At 49.1% G+C, this 18,342-nt stretch overlaps 1 protein-coding gene across 2 annotated transcripts in view; it reads left to right on the forward strand.

Moving 5' to 3' along the window:
• KIAA1549 overlaps positions 1–18,342 on the forward strand; it is a 154,124-nt gene that overhangs the window by 110,514 nt on the left and 25,268 nt on the right. For both annotated transcript variants that reach the window (XM_021078582.2, XM_085005293.1), the window contains exons 13-16: positions 6,080–6,282; positions 10,469–10,692; positions 11,646–11,799; positions 17,266–17,583. In XM_021078582.2, the coding sequence (XP_020934241.2) occupies positions 6,080–6,282; positions 10,469–10,692; positions 11,646–11,799; positions 17,266–17,583 (899 nt within the window). The remainder of the gene's footprint in view (positions 1–6,079; positions 6,283–10,468; positions 10,693–11,645; positions 11,800–17,265; positions 17,584–18,342) is intronic.

Raw genomic sequence — 18,342 nt, forward strand, 5'->3', positions numbered from 1 at the left:
CTATCACAAGTCATCCGGCCTTTTCAGGGCCCACCCTGCAGTGAAAGCTGAGAAAAGACCGTGGTTTTGGTCAGTTCGTGGTTGTGTTTTGTCCCCTTGGCAGCAGACCGGTTTTAGCAGGTGGCTAGACCGGGATGGATGGCTTTATGACTGTCGAGACCCTTCTGAGATTATCTACTCCGTGTTCAGTGTCGCTGTGTTCACGGTTCCTGCAGTTTTGACAGTCACATCGTTACCGCTGCTTCCCCCTTAGCGGAGGTGTGAGGAGATCTGGGGTCGAGAGGAACGTACCTTCCTTGAGTGCAGGTGGCTGCCTTCAGGTTGTTTGTGCTGCGCCAGTGCTGCGTCCGGGCATAAGTGTCATTTTCTTTCTCTCGCCTTGCTCATCAGGAATAAACCACGCTGGGGATGGCAAAATGCTGAGTATTTTATTTATGCTCTCTGTAGTTTGCATGTATGTAAGGCTGTGATTTTTTTTTTTTTTTGTCTTTGTCTTTGTCTTTTAGAGCCGTACCTGCAGCATATGGAGGTTCCCAGGCTAGGGGTCGAATCGGAGCTGTAGCCGCCGGCCTGCATCACAGCCACAGCAACACCAGACCCAAGCCTCATCTATGACCTACACCACAGCTCACAGCAATGCTGGATCCTTAACCCACTGAGCAAGACCGGGGATCGAACCTACTTCCTCATGTATACCAGTCAGGTGCATTAGTGCTGAGCCATGATGGGAACTCCAAGGCTGCGATTTTTAGGTAGTTAGAACTTCATTAATAATTCATTAATTTGAATTCAGAAAATCCACATTGTAGAATAGGATCTAGGCTGACATGTACTTTTGCGTGGAGTAAGAGGTTTTTTTGCAAAAGCAAATTAAAACCTTTTTTTCCTTTTTACGGTTATAGCTGTGGAGGGAGGGCAGAGGTGGAATTGGAGCTGTAGCTGGGGTCTACGCCACAGCCCCAGCAACACTGGATCCAAGTTGCATCTGTGACCTTCCCTGCAGCTTGCTGCAACACTGGATTCTTAATCCACTGAGTGAGGCCAGGGAGCAAACCTGTAACCTCCTGGAGACCATGTTGAGTCCTTAATCTGCTGAGCCACAATGGGAACTCCGCAAATTAAATTTTTAACAAGATTGCAGGATGCTTATTTTGACTGCACGGAACATCAGAGTTTTTCAGGTGATTGTGGAGTACCCATTTATAAAATGATTTATGAATCATAAAATGATTTTTTAATTGAAGTATAGTTGATTTATAATATGTTAGTTTCAGTTAAACAACACAGTGATTCAGATAGATAACATTCTTTTTCAGATTCCTTTTCCTAATAGGTTATTACAAAATATCTCTAGGTCTATCCATGTTGCTCCTGGTGGCATTATTTCATTCTTTTTTATGGCTGAGTGGTATTCCATTGTGTGTGTGTGTGTGTGTGTGTTTGTGTGTGTGTGTGTGTGTGTATCTTTTTTATCCATTCATCTGTCAATGGACATTAAGGTTAGTCCATGTCCTGGCTCTTGTAAATAGCGCTGCAGTGAGCATTGGGGTGCATATATCTTTTCAAATTAGAGTTTTCTCTGGATAGATGCCCAGGAGTGGGATGGCAGGGTCATATGGTAACTCTCTTTTTAGTTTTTTAAGGAATCTCCTTACAGCTCTCCATAGTGGCCGTACCTATTTGCATTCCTACCAACAGTGTAGGAGGGTTTCTTTTTCGCCACACTCTCCCCAGCCTTTATTATTTGTAGACTTTTTGATGATGGTCATTCTGACTGGAGTGAGGTGATACCTCATTGTGGTTTTGATGAGCATTTCTCTAATAATTAGTGATATTAAGCACTTTTTCATGTCTGTTGACCATCTGGTGTCTTCTTCGGAAAGATGTCTGTTTAGATCGTCTGCCCGATTTTTTGATTGGGCTGTTTGTTTTCTTAGTATTGACCTGCATGAGCTGTTTCTATATTTTGGAGATTAGTCGCTTGTCAGTCACTTTGCAAGTATTTTCTCCCATTCTGTGGGATGTCTTTTTTTTTTTTTTTTTTTTTTTGCTTTTTAGGGCCTCACCTGTGACATATGGAAGTTCCTGGGCTAGGGGTTGAATTGGAGCTACAGCTGCCAGCCTGTGCCACAGCCATAGCAACACCAGATCTGAGCTGCATCTACAAGGTACACCACAGTTCACAGCAATGCCGGAGCCTTAACCCACTGAGCAAGGCCAGGGATAGAACCTGCATCCTCATGGATCCTAATTGGGTTTGTTAACCGTTGGGCCATGACAGGAATGCCTTTTTTTTTTTTTTTTTTTTAAATGATTTCCTTTGCTGTACAAAAGCTTTTAAGTTTAATTAGGTCCTATTTGTCTATATTTTCATTGCTCTAGGAGGTAGATCAAAAAAATAATGCTGTGATTTATGTCAGGGTGTTCTGCCTATGGTTGCCTCGAGGCATTTTGTAGTATCCAGTTTTACAGTTAGGTCTTTAATCCATTATGAGTTTACTTTTGTGTGTAGTATAAGAGAATATTCTAATTTTATTTTTTTACATGTAAATGTCTAGTTTTCCCAGCACCACTTAGTGAAGAGACTGTCTTTTCTCCATTGTACATTCTTGCCTCCTTTGTCATAGACTGGAGCTTTCTATCCTGTTCCATTGATCTATATTTCTGTTTTTGAGCCAGCACCATACTGTCTTGATGACTGTAGCTTTGCAGTGTAGTCTGAAGTCAGACAGGCCTGATTCTTCCAGCTCCGTTTTTCTTTCTCAAGATTGCTTTGACTATTCAGGGTCTTTTGTGTTTCTATACACATTAAAATATTTTTTTGTTCTAGTCATGAGACTATAAATTATAATTCTCCTCTTTTTGTTATACCAGATTCCCAGATGCTTCTTCCAGGTGGAATTTTTTTTTTTTTTTTTCTTAATGGCTGTACCCATGGCATATGGAAGTTCTGGGGCCAGTAACTGAATCTGAGCCACGGCTGTGACCTGTGTTGCAGTTGCGGAAATGCTGGATCGTATAACCACTGCACCAGGCCAGGGATCAAACCCAAGCCCCTGCAATAACCTGAGTCCCTGCAGTCATATTCTTAACACACTGTGCCACATCGGGAACGCCTTCCAGGAAGAGTATTATGTATTTAGTTGAGATGACTAGTCATTTAGTCATCCATTTAGCACATGTTTACTGAGTACCTGTGATGGGTCGGGTGCTGGGATGGGATGAGAACAAAGAGACAAATGTGATCCCGCCCACAGGATATTAATGTGGGTCCCAGCATCAGTAATAATGTATTTACCTATAGGTAATGAAATTCCTATTTCTTTTCAAATATTCTTCTGCTTTGGTATTTTAATAATTCAGAGAGCCCTTTCCTGTGTCATTCTGCTTTGTGGGCATTGTCCTAGGCTATCATTTCTATCATTATTATTTTTTGCTCATTTTATAATATTTGGAGGAAAGACTTTAATCCAAAGTCGCTCATGCCTTATGGCAGGAGTCATGGCATCGGCCTCTGGTTAGTCCTCATGCTTTCCTTTGGTCATTGTTGTCCAGGTAGGTTTTTTTTTTTTTTTTTTAATTGTGGAATGCATAGTAAACAATACAAATAGCCCCGTGTTTATTTATGTCTTACATATACATAGTAACCCAGTTTATTTCCATGTATGTTTGGGGTTATATGTATGTGTGCATCTATAGTATATGGTTATGACAAATAACAAACTCGCCATTTCAGCCTTTTAGAAAGGTTGGGTTCCAGGCCGTTTGGAGGCTTGAGGGTTTTCTGTGCCTTCCCTGCTTCTCCAGTGGCAGGATCCAGTTGGGGATGGATTGGGGCATGGACCGGAGTCACCCACAGGCCGGCAGCTCCGGGGACGGGGACACCGGCAGCGCATGGCAAAGGGCAGGAGGGGCCTTTCTTCCTGGTGACCTTTGCACCCTGGCCTTTTTTTTTTTAATCATCCTGGAGGAACACAGTCTGGGCTTTGGGTTATCAGTAAGTTTAATGAGACACCCTCTGTGACATCTGCCAGTCACTCGATAAGTTTGGGTCAGCAAGGCTGCCCTTATCTGGCGAAGCTCATTAGCTCCTTCTAGGCACCGTGCCTGTAAGTGGAGCAGCTGCGGATGGAATGGCCTGCCTGGCTGTGCCTGCCTTGTGCGGAGGGTCAGGCTCCCTGGAGGCAGGGAAAGCAAGCCTGAGAACAGCCTGAAGCCAGACAAACAGGCCTCCTCGCTGGAAGCAGCCTCTTCATTCACAGAGTTGGGTACGGAGTTTCCAGCCACGTGGGATAACAACTGAATGTAGCTGAAATTGAGAGGAAATACAAAGATCCCTGCAGCACCGAAGCGCGTCCCTTCTGTGAACCACCACCCACTCCTTCCTGCTTTGCTCCACCTGCTTTTCGCCTCACTTACGCTTGAGGTTTCAAAACTCAGGCTTTTGTTTGAAAACAGTTTCTGCATGCTCTCACGCCTTCTCTTGGCCCGGTGGCCATTTATTTTCAAGCCGTGTCCAGAGTGTCCGGAGGTGACTCGTGGCCTAGAGGGAGGCCACCAGTCATCTTAGCGCGTCTAATGGGAGAGCTCTTTCTGTTCCTTCAACCCCTCTTGATCTCTCTCTGCCTTTTTGAAATTAAAACTTATCCGATTATTCCTGTTCTAAAAGTAACACAGATTCGTGAAAATCCTCATGACAGAAAATACCAGAAGTTGGAGAAAAGCACCCATTGTACAAAGATCTAGTCTCTGTTAACATTTCTTTTCTATCTTTTTTTCTACATGTTTGCATTTTTTTCTTTTTTGTGGTTGGGATTACTTAAAAAAATAAAATTCAGTGTGGGAGTTCCCTGGTGGCTCAGTGGGTTAAGGATCTGGCATTGTCACTGCTGTGGCTCTGGTTACTGCTGTGGCTCAGGTTCAGTCCCTGGCCTGGGAATTTCTGCAGGCTGTGGGCACAGCCCTCCCCCCACCCCCGAAATTCATTGTAGTGAAATAAGTATACCCTACATTTACCCTTTTAACCATTTTTCAGTGTTCTCTTGCTCTCTTTTAAAAATGGGAACTATTGCCCTGTAGGCAGCAGCTTTTGGGTCTCCTGACTCTTTCCTGTAATTTCCTTCATACAGCAGAAGTGATGTAGATCCGAAAAGCCAGAAGCCATCATCGTTAGCCAGTACTTGCCAGCATGTCCCCAGACCCCCCTCCCTGCCATGGTCTTTTGCTTTCTCAACAGTGTCACTGTCTGGGCAGCTAAATTTACATCACTCCAAATAAGCGTGGAGGTGCAGCACTGCTTGCTGTAAGTGTGGTCCTTAAAGTTCTCTAAATTGTTACTGGCTGGTCAGCCTCAGGCCCCTCTTGTCCTTTCCTCTGTCTTACTGAACAGGACCATTTGGGATGCAACGTCTCATGATGATTTTCACATTTTTCCAAAGGATAATTGTAATTTTTAATGAGGCTGAAGGAAATACTATTTAACCCAGAGGATTTAAGCTCAAATAGTGACATTTCAGGTACTCTGCCATGGAGGGGGGTGTGTTTTGGTCAGGGGCCCATCTGGGGATTCTTGAAGAAATAATCCAAAAAAAGAAACCAACCCAAGAAGACCCCCCCCCATCGCCCCCCCAAAGAAATAATCTGCAATTGTGATTTCTTGCTCTTTTTATGGCTGCATCCATGGCGTATGGAAGTTCCCAGGCCAGGGATTGAACCTGTGCCTCTGATCTGCTGCACTTGGATTCTTTTTATTTTTAGGGTCGCACCCATGGCATATGGAAGTTCCCAGGCTAGGGGTCCAGTTGGAGCTACAGCTGCCATCCTAGGCCACAGCCACAGCAATGGGGGATCCAAGCCGAGTCTGCAACCTACAGCACCGTTCATGGCAATGCCGGATCCTTAACCCACTGAGTGAGGCCAGGGATCAAACCCACGTCCTCGGGGATACTAGTTGGATTCGTTTCCGTGATGCCACAGTGGGAACGCCTAGAGTCAGATTCTTAACCACAGTGGGGACTCCTCTGACTTGCCCTTCTTTAGGATGACTTCACAATTTATTGCGACTTCCCTTCTGGTCCAGGGGCACCTCCCAGCTCGGGGAATGAGCAGCACTCGTCCGCCTCCATCTTTGAGCACGTGGACAGGATCTCCCGCTCCTCGGAGGCCAGTCGGCGGGTCCCCAGTAAGATCCAGCTGATCGCCATGCAGCCCATCCCAGCTCCTCCGGTTCCGCACCCCATACTGGCCGACCGAGTGGCAGAAACCAACAAAATCAACAAAGAGGTATTTGGCTTTGTGAAATAGTATGTTAATAATAATAATAATAATAAAAATCCTGATTTGGTCAGTGCTTAAAAAGTGTGAACGTTACAGAGTCAGAAGGTTGCTAAGGAGCTGTGGACATGTATTCTTAATTTTATTTTATTTTTTTTTGTCTTTTGTCTTTTGTCTTTTTTTTTTTTTGTCTTTTTGCTGTTGTTGTTGTTGTTGCTATTTCTTGGGCCGCTCCCGCGGCATATGGAGGTTCCCAGGCTAGGGGTCGAATCGGAGCTGTAGCCACCGGCCTACACCAGAGCCACAGCAACATGGGATCCGAGCTGCATCTGCAACCTACACCACAGCTCACGGCAATGCCAGATCCTTAACCCACTGAGCAAGGGCAGGGACCGAACCCGCAACCTCATGGTTCCTAGTCGGATTCGTTAACCACTGCGCCACGATGGGAACTCCGTATTCTTAATTTTAAATCTGGTGCTCAGGGAATTCCTGTTGTGGCTCAGTGGTAACAAACATGACCAGTATCCATGAGGACTTGGGTTGCATCCCTGGCCTCCCTCAGTAGGCTAAGGATCCGTGTAGATTGCAAATACGGCTCAGATCCTGCGACGTTGTGGCTGTGGTGCAGGCCGGCAGCTACAGCTCCAATTCCACCCCTAGCCTGAGAATCAGGGGTCCAATTTAACCCCCAGCCCAGGAACTTCCATATACTGCTGGTGCAGCCCTAAAAAAAAGACAAAAAGTAAATAAAATAACATTTTATTTATTTATACTACTACTTATAAAAAAACTAAAAAAATAAATCTGACACTCAGTGCTTTTAAATCAGATGCTGTTCAGAGACGCTAGTGGGCGCTCTCTGGCAGGTGTGCAGGAGAGAGATCCCGGATGGCTTTCCTTAGAAAGCCCCACTTCAGTCTGCAGCTGGAGTTTGGGGGATTTGGATTTGGGGAAGATTCCTACCATTCCTAGAACAGAGCAGCTTGCTGTGCCTAAACTGTTGGAGCAAACATGGTTTATACTGAACCCCTCTTTCCTTCTGGGAGTCTGGAACTTTGCTCGGCAGAGGGTGCCTATGGGACTAGCCTCCGATAAGGATCTTGGGCACGGGTCTCTAAGGAGCTTCCATGGTGGGTGTCATCACAAGTTGTTGCTGGAAAAATTAAGCCTATCCTGCATGTTCCCTGATAGATCTACTCTGGCCCCAAAGATCTAGATAATTCTTGGTAAAATACCCTATTCCCGCAATTCCTGGAAGAGTGAGTTAAATCTGCTTCCTTCGTACGATTTTGGGACCCAGACGTCTGGGTCAGGTCAGTGTTAACGGGAACCGGGGAGATCTGACCAGGTTGCACCTCGAGTGAAGTGAACGCTCTTTAGAGCTGCAATTCGGGATGGGTCCGGGCTGTCACTCTCCTGCCTCTGAGAAACGCCTGCTGTTCTTGTGAGTTCTGCCAGTTTGAAGTAATAATTGGTACCACTGATCCCCCCCCCCCGCCCCCGTCCCCACTTTAAAGGTGCTCCTTAAAGTGGATTATCTGACATAAGTCACGTATCCACAGTTCTTACTGTTTCTCCTCCCCACATTTCATTGGCTCCTTGCCAAGGACGTGACCACAAGAATGTGCTGTGGGTTCGAAGGTGGCACGTGCTGTCGCTTCTCACCGATGCCTGCATGACCCCAGTCCTAGCCTAGATGTGTCCCCAGCAGTCCTGCATTGTGCCTGCCTCACACTGGCTGTGAGTGAGCCCCCTGGTGGTGATGGGGGTTTCTCCACGTGGCCCAAAAAACAAACAGAATGTGCTCCCAGGCCCGTGACCTTCCAATGCAGTAGCACCGTGTCCACTGTTCCCTTTTCTTTTACTGTCTTTTAAAAATGTGTTTGATGCCTGTGTATGGCTATCGGAAGCATAGATATTGCTTATAAAGCATTAAATGAAAGCCTGACTTAAGAACAAGAGCCTTATCAGTAGTGATGCACCTGCCTATTTGCTTCATACGTAAAAATTGAAATGTCTTCTTTTTTTTGGGTTTCTTTTTAGGGCTTCCCCTGCAGCATATAGAAGTTCCCAGGCTAGGGGGTCAGGTCGTAGCTACAACTCCGACCTATACCACAGCCACAGCAATGCCAGATCCGAGCCGCATCTGTGACCTACACCACCGCTCATGGCCATGCTGGATCCTTAACCCATTGAGCGAGGCCAGGGATTGAACCTGCATCCTCATGGATACTAGTCAGGCTTGTTACCACTGATGGGAACTCCTGAAACATGTTATTAGCAAATCTCTAGTGTATCTTGGTCCTTCTGGGAAGATTTCGTATAATTTATTTATTAAAGTGTGGTTTTTTTTTTTTTTTTGGCAAGAAATAGATTTATTAAGATAGGATGCTTTTGAGAGATGCAAGCAGGCAGGCAAGGAGGCTCTGCCCCCAGGATCCAGTGGGCTACAGTTTTATCATCCAAGGGAAGTTCAAAATGTTTTTTTAAAAAATTATTATTATTTTTAAAATTTATTAATGTTTTGGCTGTGCTCATGACATGTGGAAGTTCTCTGGCCAGGGATCAGACCTGTGCCACTACAGTGACAATACTGAGTTTTAACCACTAGGCCACCAGGGAACTCCTATACATTTTAAAGAGCGGTTAGATCTTAATAGAGTAAGAGGGGTTTCCTGAATTCTCTTGCCGGGAGGTTGTCGAGAATTTCTTCCACCTGATCCTCCTCAAAGTCCCAGAGAGTACGTGGCTTCTGGTCCAGTGGGGCATGGCCAGGAATGTTCCACCTTACCTTGGCCTGCGGTCCTGCTCTCCTCTCCCAAGTGCATCCCTGGCCTGGTTTCCCTTTTCTCCCTCTGTCTCCATCTCCCTTGCTGTGAGGTCCTCTGAAGGAGGGCTCAGTGCTTGCAGAACCGGGGGACGCGCCTTGATGAAGGGGAGCCCTTCTCGCCTGCCTTCTGCCACACCTGGCAGACCTGCCACTCCCTCAGCGGTGGCCTGTTCCCCCACACCTGCATCTGCACTCCTGGATCTGGCATCTCCCTTCACCCCCTGCTCCCACTTTTCTTCCCTCCCAGGCTGCAGAACCAACTGGCTCTGTAGACCCGTTCATGCCTCATGTAGCCAGTGAGGCCAAGTTCCCATACTCGGGTTCCTCCCACCCCCCACCCCCTGTTTTTTTTCACTTTAGGGCCTCACCCATGGCGTATGGAAGTTCCCAGGCTCGGGGCTGAATTGGAACTATGGCTGCTGGCCTGCACCGCGGGCACAGCAATGTGGAATCTGAGCTGTGTCTGCGACCTTACACCACAGCTCATGGCAACGCCGGATCCTTAACCCACTGAGTGAGGCCAGGGATCGAACTTGAGTCCTCATGGATACTAGTTGGGCTGGTTACTGCTGAGCCACAAAGGGAACTTTGGGTTCTCCTTTTTGAAGAGAAGGCTCTCACGTCAGGGAGCTTGCTTTGGTAACGCTAAGCATCATCAGTAAGGGGCATTTTATTGTCTAATGCACATATCTTCGTCGAATCTGTCTTAATGTAAAAATCTCTCAGAGTTTCCCTCCTAACTCAGTGATTAACGAACCCGACTAGTATCCTTGAGAACTAGGATTCAATCCGTGGCCTCACTCAATGGGTCAAGGATCCAGCATTGCCCTGAGCTGCTGTGTAGGTCCCAGATGCAGCTCGGATCCCTTGTTGCTGTGGCTCTGGCGGAGGCCGGCGGCTACGGCCCTGATTGGACCCCTTGCCTGGGAACCCCCATATGTGGCGGGTGCGGGCGTAAAAAGATGAAAAACAAACCTCCCAAGTAGTGATACTATGGGCATGGATACTCTTGGGTATAAGTACGGGATCCTCTTTTCTCAGGGAGAATTGTATCTATTTGTCACTGTCCCTTAGTATCTTCAAAGTTGCCCCTGGCCGATTTCCCAGGTTTGAGTTATTTTGCGTTGGGGGCGGGGGTGTGTACACCCCCTCTCACACTCCTCACGCTGAGGTTGAGTTTGGAGACAGCTCGTAAGCAGTGGCAGGTTCACTGCGCCCCCGTGTGGGTGTGCCTGGCCTTGTCACTCCTTTGGGGCCTCGTGGGAGCCTAGGACAGCCACTGGGAACGGGGAGGCCCTCTCAAGATGCTTTCTGTGCTGGGCCCCAGAAACCTGCAGAACTTTCGCCTCTCTCGTTTCCCAGATTCAGACGGCGCTGCGGCACAAGTCGGAGATCGAGCATCACCGCAACAAGATCCGGCTCCGCGCCAAGCGCCGCGGGCACTACGAGTTCCCGGTGGTGGACGACCTGTCCTCGGGGGACACGCGGGAGCGGCACCGCGTGTACCGTCGGGCACAGATGCAGATCGACAAGATCCTGGATCCCACGGCCAGCGTGCCCTCCGTGTTCATAGAGCCCAGGAAGAGGTGGGGGCCCTGCTGGAGGGGTACCAGGGCCCGGCCACTTTCAGGGAGAAGCTTCTGGAAGCAACTCCAGCTGTGTAGGTGCTGGGAGGCCGCGATCCCACGGGCCATCAGCTGTGCATAGAAGGCTGCGTTCTTTCCACCTGCCCCTCTTGTAATCTCTAAGCATTTCTGTGGACTTAGGTTCTCCTGGAACTTAGCCCTCTGAAAAGGTGGGCCCCTTCCTTTTCAGACCTGCTCCCTGGCGCCCTCTCCTGGTCAGGCTCTCAGCCCCACTATCTCCACCTCCTATGCTCCGTCCCCAGGTCAGCAGGCAGGTCTCATTTCTTTTCCCACAGCCACCCTCAGAGACTTGGTCTCCTGGCCTCGCAGACCCCCGCCCGCTAATGCAGAGGCATTTTCTGTAAGATCCGCTCTCATGGGTGCCTTGCTCTGCTCACCCCTGTTCGGGCTTGGCTGGCTCTGGGGTGGAGCTGCTTCTCCGTCCTGCGGCTCCCCACCGGCCCCAGCACAGAACAGAACTGCGGCTCCATTAGGCGGTCCCCCATCGCCCCCCAAACATGCCCTTGCATCCCCATTGCTGGCCTCTGGCCGGGTCCTACCGGCGCCTCGTTCTCTTCCCCGTCTGCTGATCCTCCTCCCCCTTCGAGACCTTGGTCGGGCCCCGGTTGCCTGCGATGACGTCACTGCTCACACGGCCCTCGCCCTCTTCTGAAGGTCTGTGTAACGACCTAAGGGCCTGAGTACATCCTGTCTTGCGTGCTTCTCACCTGCTCCCTGTGTTTGATAGCGTCTGGCCAGGCGGCCTGTGCGCTTTCTGGGAGCACAGACGGTGGGGTGTCTAGGCCAGTGGCCAGCAGATCCTCGCGTGCTCGGAAGACACTTCGTGGTTAGGTGACGCGCCGGTGGCAGGAGGGTTTATTTCCCACGACGATCACATCTTTTTCTCCTGGCAGCTCCAGGATAAAACGTTCTCCTAAGCCCCGCCGGAAACACCAAGTCAACGGCTGTCCAGGAGATGCCGAGAGGGACAGACTCATCACCACAGACAGCGACGGCACGTACAAGAGGCCCCCGGGTGTCCACAACTCTGCGTATATGGGGTGCCCGGTGTGTTATACTGACCTTTGCTTCTGGAATGGGGGCGGGGCGGCGGGGGGGGGGGTCGTCTCCGGGAGAAGAGGATGGAGTGCCCGGTGTGATGGGGGTGCCCGGTGGTTGATGCTGCAGGGCCAGCTGAGGTGGGGGCAGGCGTGGGCCGCTCCTTTGAGGAGAGACTTAAGAGCAGGTGCCCCTGGGGGAGCCCTCTGGAGACACATTCCTATATACAAGCCCTGCCCTCTCAGACGTGAAGGGGCACCTCTTGAGGTTGACTTGAAAACAGAGAAATGTCCAGAAAGTTTTTTTTTTGTTTGTTTTTTTCCTTCCCTGGGTCAGAGAGTTGTTTGAGTTTCCTGGTGGTTTCTGGAAGGAATATTTAGGGGTTTGCACCCCCTTCTGCTCTTAGAGTGCTAAGAAGATGTTACCTTTGTTAACTTATGTATTTCTAATTTTAATGGAAGAAAGAGCTTCATGGGAATTAAGAAATAGGGAATTAGGGAGTTCCCAATGTGACTCAGTGGATTGGGAGCCTGACTAGTATCCATGAGGATGGGGTTTGATCCGCCTTGCTTAGTGGGTTGGAGAATGCAGTGTTACCGCGAGCTGTGGTGTGGGTTGCAGACGCAGCTCGGATCTGGTTGTTGCTGTGGCTGTCGTGCAGACTGGCAGCTACAGCCCCGATTTTACCCCTGGCCTGGGAACTTCCGTATGGTGCCGGTGTGGCCCTAAATTCAAAAAAAGAAAGAAAGAAATAGAGAATTAAACAATTTTTTTAAAAGAAAAGGGGCACCTATAGAGTTGCTTGAAATGTCAGAGCAGACGTTAGTGCTAAAACACATACAGACCCCACCAAGTAGGGAAGAAAGGGTCAGCCTCCCCCATGGGCCGTGAGAAACCCACACAAAAACACCCCAAGACGGAGCGGGAGCCCCAGATGCCCAGTGTGTCCGGCAGCACGAGAATACACTGTTAACGTCTGTAGCCCTGAGCCAGGGTGCAGCCTTGTCTTATTGCACAAGGCCCCTTCCTCCTGGAGGCAAACTGACAGAGCCGTCCTTGTCAGAGAGAAATTAGCAAAAAACATATACTGAGGCGTTCCCGTCAATGGCGCAGTGGAAATGAATCCGACTAGGAACCAAAAGGTTGGGGGTTCGATCCCTGGCTTTGCTCAGTGGGTTAAGGATCTGGTGTCGCTGTGAGCTGTGGTGTAGGTCGCAGATGCAGCTCGGATCCTGTGTTGCTGTGGCTGTGGCTGTGGCTGGCATCTACAGCTCTGATTCAACACCTAGCCTACCCTGGGAACCTCCACATGCTGCGGGTGTGGCCCTAAAAGGCAAAAACAAAACAAAACCCAAGACCGAAAAAACAAAAAAACAAACAAACAAAAAAACCCAAAAAAACCACATATTGGTATTTGGCTTAAGTATAATTGAGTCATGATCATCTGAAAGAATCAGGCTTTTTCTTGGGCACTTACTGTGTTTTTGGTGTTCTGAGACTGCCCAAACCTTCACACCCAGCTCATCAAGGCTGGTATGGTTCAGAGGGGTGGAGGAGCTCCAAATTAGGCGGCTTTGCTCCTCAACAGAATGCGTGGGATCTCTTCCCAAGGTGTGAATGGCTTCCTACTGCGGGGGAACCATCGCAGGAGGTTCTCACAGTAGGTGGCGCTCTTGAGCTGCTGCTGTGTTTCTGGGCCTCTTCCGCGTCAGGTTGATCTGGGGAGGGCTGTCCTCTTGGCTCTGCAGGATGGTCCTTGGGAGCTTGTGTTTTGTTTCTTGTGGGGACTCTGAGGTCCTGTTGTCTGAAACCAACGAGCAGAAGAAGGGGAAGCATTTCTTTCCCCAGGAAGGGGCCCCAGAGCTCTTTCTCTGAGAAGAATCTGCAGGAGAGACTTTTTTAGTCCCTTCCCCCCCCGTTTTTAGGAGCCCCGAGTTCCTTCATCCAAGACTGCTGAGCTTTGTGTGGGGAGTAATCTGTCTTCCCCTTGCTCTCTCCATTCGCCTTCGTCAGAAACCCTCAATCAGGTCTCTTTTATGGCGGCCCAGGCCATCCTTTTTCTCTTTGCTTTTTTTCTTGGCAGAAGGCACGGAGGTTCCTCCCTCAGCTGGTGGAAAAAAGCCCTTCGCTGGAGAAAACCAGCAGTTAGCCCCAGTGACTCCATTTTTATCAAAGATTCCCTGAAAAATTACTCTTCCTCAAAGGGACTTTTTACTTTCTCTCCCCAAAAATTGTAAAACACATTTTTTTGGGGAACCCCCCCCCCTTTTCTTAGGTAGTGTTTCATCTCGAAGGTTATGCTGGACGTACCTGTTTTTGAACTATCTTGAATTTTACCGTTTCCTCTCAAAATATCTTGAGAGTTCTCTTCTCCTGAAGTGAAATAATTGGATTGCTTGCAACTAAAGTTACCATGGTAATTTGGGCCTCAGCAAACTATGGCCCTCAGGCCAAATCCAGCTTGCTGCCTGTTTCTGTAAATAAAGGTTTATTGGTACACAGCCACACCCATCATTTTGTGTTCTCTTTGGCTGCTCTTGCTACAGTAGCAGAGTTGAGTAGCTCTATGGCTCAGGAAGCCTAAAATGTTTATTGTCTGGCCCTTTGCAGACGTTTCAAGCCTGATGTAATTTTTTATTTTTTTGTCTTTTTAGGGCCACACCTGCGGCATATGGAGGTTTCCAGTCTAGGGGTCGAATCGGAGCTGCAGCTGCTGGCCTACACCACAGCCACAGCCACGCTGGATCCTCAACCCACTGAGCGAGGCCAGGGATCGAACCTGCCTCCTCATGGATACGAGGCGGGTTCCTTTCCACTGAGCCACAAGGGGAAGGTCACTCTTTGCCTTCTTGGCAGGGGTCATGGGACCAGTGAGAATCTGAGAGAGCCTAATTTCACACCTTCACCCCCTGTCTCTCTTCCTCTAAGAGTTAACCCTTCTCTAAAATTGTGACTGCTGAGGGTGAGGTAGCTGTTGGGGACTCTCCTCAAGTGGATGGTAGGTTTGTCCCCACCTCGGGAATCAGCCTTTGGGGCTGTGGCCACACTGCTCGCATCGCGGTGAGGCAGTTACCTCGTCCTCTTGCGGCACCACTGCCACGAACATTGCTTCTGGCTTTGGAGAGACCCTCGGGCTTAGCAGTCGGATGTTTTTACAGACCTGCTTTCCCTTTTCTCCGTGACCTGTTGCAGTGGCGGCCGTCTCCTTACCACTGTCTTCCCTGTGTGCATCTCGAGAAAACCAAGAATGGGGAAAAGAGCGTGGGCCTTCTCCGCTCAAGGAGGGGAGTGACGTCTTTCCAGTGCTGCCCTGTCACCCGGAGACCTTTGGGGCTCCCAGTCCTGCCTTAGAGTCCCTAGGGGACAAGGTCATGCCCAGAGCCTGACCGGGCTGTTGTGGTTTTGGAGCTGCAGCCTTACAGAGCTGAGTGGGGGGGGTCCCGGGGGGCGAGACCACCCACTCGCAACGGTGGCCGGAGGAGCATCTGCCCGTTCCGGAGGGCAGGCTCTGCCGAGCAGCGGTTGTCTCCGTGGAGGATGCGAGCCTGCTGATGCTTCCGAGGCTGCCAAGAGAATCCAGAAAGTCTGAGTTCAAATAGGAAATTTCCAGATTGAAAAAATGCCGGTTATTGATTTTTTAAAAGACGGTGCGGGCCAAGCAAAACAGGTCCGTGAGCTGTTTGTGTAAGTCTGCCAGTTTGGTCATATGATTTTTCTCTCTGTTTGGAATGAAACAGCTGCTGCCCTTAGGTGCTTGATGCTGGCTGGCATGGTGGCGGATCGTCTCTGGAGAGACCAGAGCCTTTAGGACGTGTGTAGACAGTGAGCTAAGCGTAGGGATGTGTCTCTGGAATAGAGATTTTCTTGGTAAGAGACTCACTGATGGAGGCGGATATGGCAGTGTCTTCCTTTGCTCCTGGCATGAGCCGGGCCAGCAGCGCACTGCAGTAAAGCATCCACCCTTCCTCATGGGCATGGAGGGCACAGCCTCTGGGGCAGGACGTCTCCTCTTTTCCGTGTGTCATTTGCAGTAATTGTGACCTCTGGGCTTCTGGGGCCACCGAGACCAGAAAGGCCCCTTCTTCCATTGGCTCCTTGTTTTGTCTCTTAGTGTTTACCCAGTGTGTATGATGACACCGTTTTGCTCATAAGGCAGTTATCAGGGCATGAGAGTTTTTTTTTTAAAAAATCTTTTTGGAGTTCCCGTCGTGGCACAGTGGTTAATGAATCCAACTAGGAACCATGGGGTTGCGGGTTCGATCCCTGGCCTTGGTCAATGGGTTAAGGATCTGGCATTGCTGTGAGCTGTGGTGTGGGTCGCAGACGAGGCTTGGATCCCACGTTGCTGTGGCTGTGGTGTAGGCCGGCGGCTACAGCTCTGATTAGACCCTTAGCCTGGGAACCTCCATATGCTGTGGGAGCGGCCCAAGAAATGGCAAAAAGATAAGAAAAAAAAATCTTTTTTTTTCTTGAAATACATAGGTAAAAAGCTTTTATTTATATATTTATTTATTTGTATAATGATCATAACAATCCAATTTCACAGGATCATTCATGTCCCTGCCTCTGAGCCTGTGTGCATAGAACTGAATGTCAACTTTTCTTAACTCAAGTTATTTAGGGATCCCTCCTTTTTAAAGAAATAGTTTCTGAATAAATAATTGGTACTATTTAGTGTTTGTAAAGAGCTGTCACAATAGGTATTAAAATTGTTTTTATGGGGCGTTTCCCATTGTGGCTCAGCTAGTGTGCTCACAGTGGAACATAACTAGTATCCATGAGGATGCAGGTTCGATCCTTGGCCCCGCTTAGTGGGTTAATGTTCTGGCGTCGCTGTGAGCTCTGGTGTAGGTCACAGACTCAGTTTAGATCAGGCATTGCTGTGGCTGTGGTGTAGACTGGCAGCTGCAGCTCCGATTCAACCCATATCCTGGAAACTTCCATATGCCACAGGTGTGGCTCTAAAAAGCAAAAAAGCAAAAAAAAAAAAACAACACTAAAAACCAAAAACGTTTTTACATACGTAATTGTAGTATGATGGTGACTTTGAACTCTTTGAGCGGTGTTTTTCCTCTTATTAACAAACTGATTTGGTTTTGGGTTTCCAAATCTATGGGAAGTCGACTAGATATTTTAGTATATAGACTCTGAGACATCACTTGCTAGGGGCTTTCAATGAAAAAATGTGTACTTCTAGCTCCTGAGATGCCTTTCAGGTAGTTGATTGAGTTTTGCTGGACACATGATTGTTGAATGTTTTTGCTTTTTTCTGATTCAAGCTTTTTGCCGCCTTGGAAGGTAATGCACATTCCTCAGCTGTGGGTTTAAAAATTCTCGTGGTGAACCTCTCCCTCGATGTCAGTGAACACGTTAAACGCCGTGCCGGTCCCAGAGTTTTGTTTTCGGGGGTCGGGGGTCGCCACGGCCGTCCGTGTCTGATTCCTCACTCTGCTGTCTCCCCCGCCCCAACTCTAGTCTGATCCCGACCTGCCGGCCGAAGTGCAGACGCCGTCCTCCGCTGAGCTGGGGCGGTACCCAGGCCTGCCCTTCCCCGCCTCCCAGTACGTCCCTCCCCAGCCGTCCATCGAGGAGGCGCGCCAGACCATGCACTCCCTGCTGGACGATGCCTTCGCCCTCGTGGCCCCCAGCAGCCAGCCCCCTAACGCTGCAGCTGCGGGCCCCGGGCTCCCGGCGGGCCTGCCCGTGAACAGCACCCCTTCCGGGGAAGAGCGACGAACCACCCAGTGGGGGTCCTTCTACAGCCCGGCTCAGACGGCCAACAACCCATGCAGTGTAAGTGTGGACCTTTTAGAATTCTCTCGTGGGCGAGAAGTTGGAGCTTTGCTGCCTGACTGCCTCATGTGCAGGATCCCGGCAATACTCTGGCTGGATTTAGTGAGAGAAAGCTTGGATGATGGGTCTTCGCTTGTATTATGTTCTCCTAAGTTAAGTCTCAAGTGTTGAAGGCATTCTTTTATGCAACTTGGGTTTTTGTGGAAGTTCCCGTCGTGGCACAGTGGAAACGAATCTGACTAGCATCCATGAAGACGCGGGTTCGATCCCTGGCCTCACTCAGTGGATTAAGGATCTGGTGTTGCCGTGAGCTGTGGTGTGGGTCGCAGACAAGGCTTGGATCCCGTGTTGCTGTGGCTGTGACGTAGGCACATCATTAAGCTTCATCTGTAGGCCAGCTGGGACTTAAGAAGCCCTTGAGGCTCTTGGGAGCGTAGGCAGCGAGCCCACAAGTAGCCTAGCATGACCATTTTTAAATAGCAGGTTTCTACCCTGGGAGTTGACACTTCAGTGTTTCATCTGTCTTTGTGATCCTTTATTTTTTTCATATTCAGTCAGGCCTTTCAAATGTTCTTTTCTTTTCTTTCTGTTCCCTCCCTCCCTCCCTTCCTTCCTTCTTTCCTTTCTTACTTTCCAAAATGTTATTGGGGAGTTCCTGTTGTGGCTCAGCAAGTTAAGAACCTGACTAGTATTCATGAGAACACAGGTTCGATAGCCCCAGGTTAAAGCTGCTCTCTTTCTCCCTAATAGCGTAAAAGT

The sequence above is a fragment of the Sus scrofa genome, chromosome 18 (assembly GCF_054392235.1).
Source record: "Sus scrofa isolate SSC_HxYL_T2T_F1_AM1 chromosome 18, Sscrofa_HxYL_maternal_Yorkshire_Landrace_v2.0, whole genome shotgun sequence".
NCBI lineage: Eukaryota > Metazoa > Chordata > Mammalia > Artiodactyla > Suidae > Sus > Sus scrofa.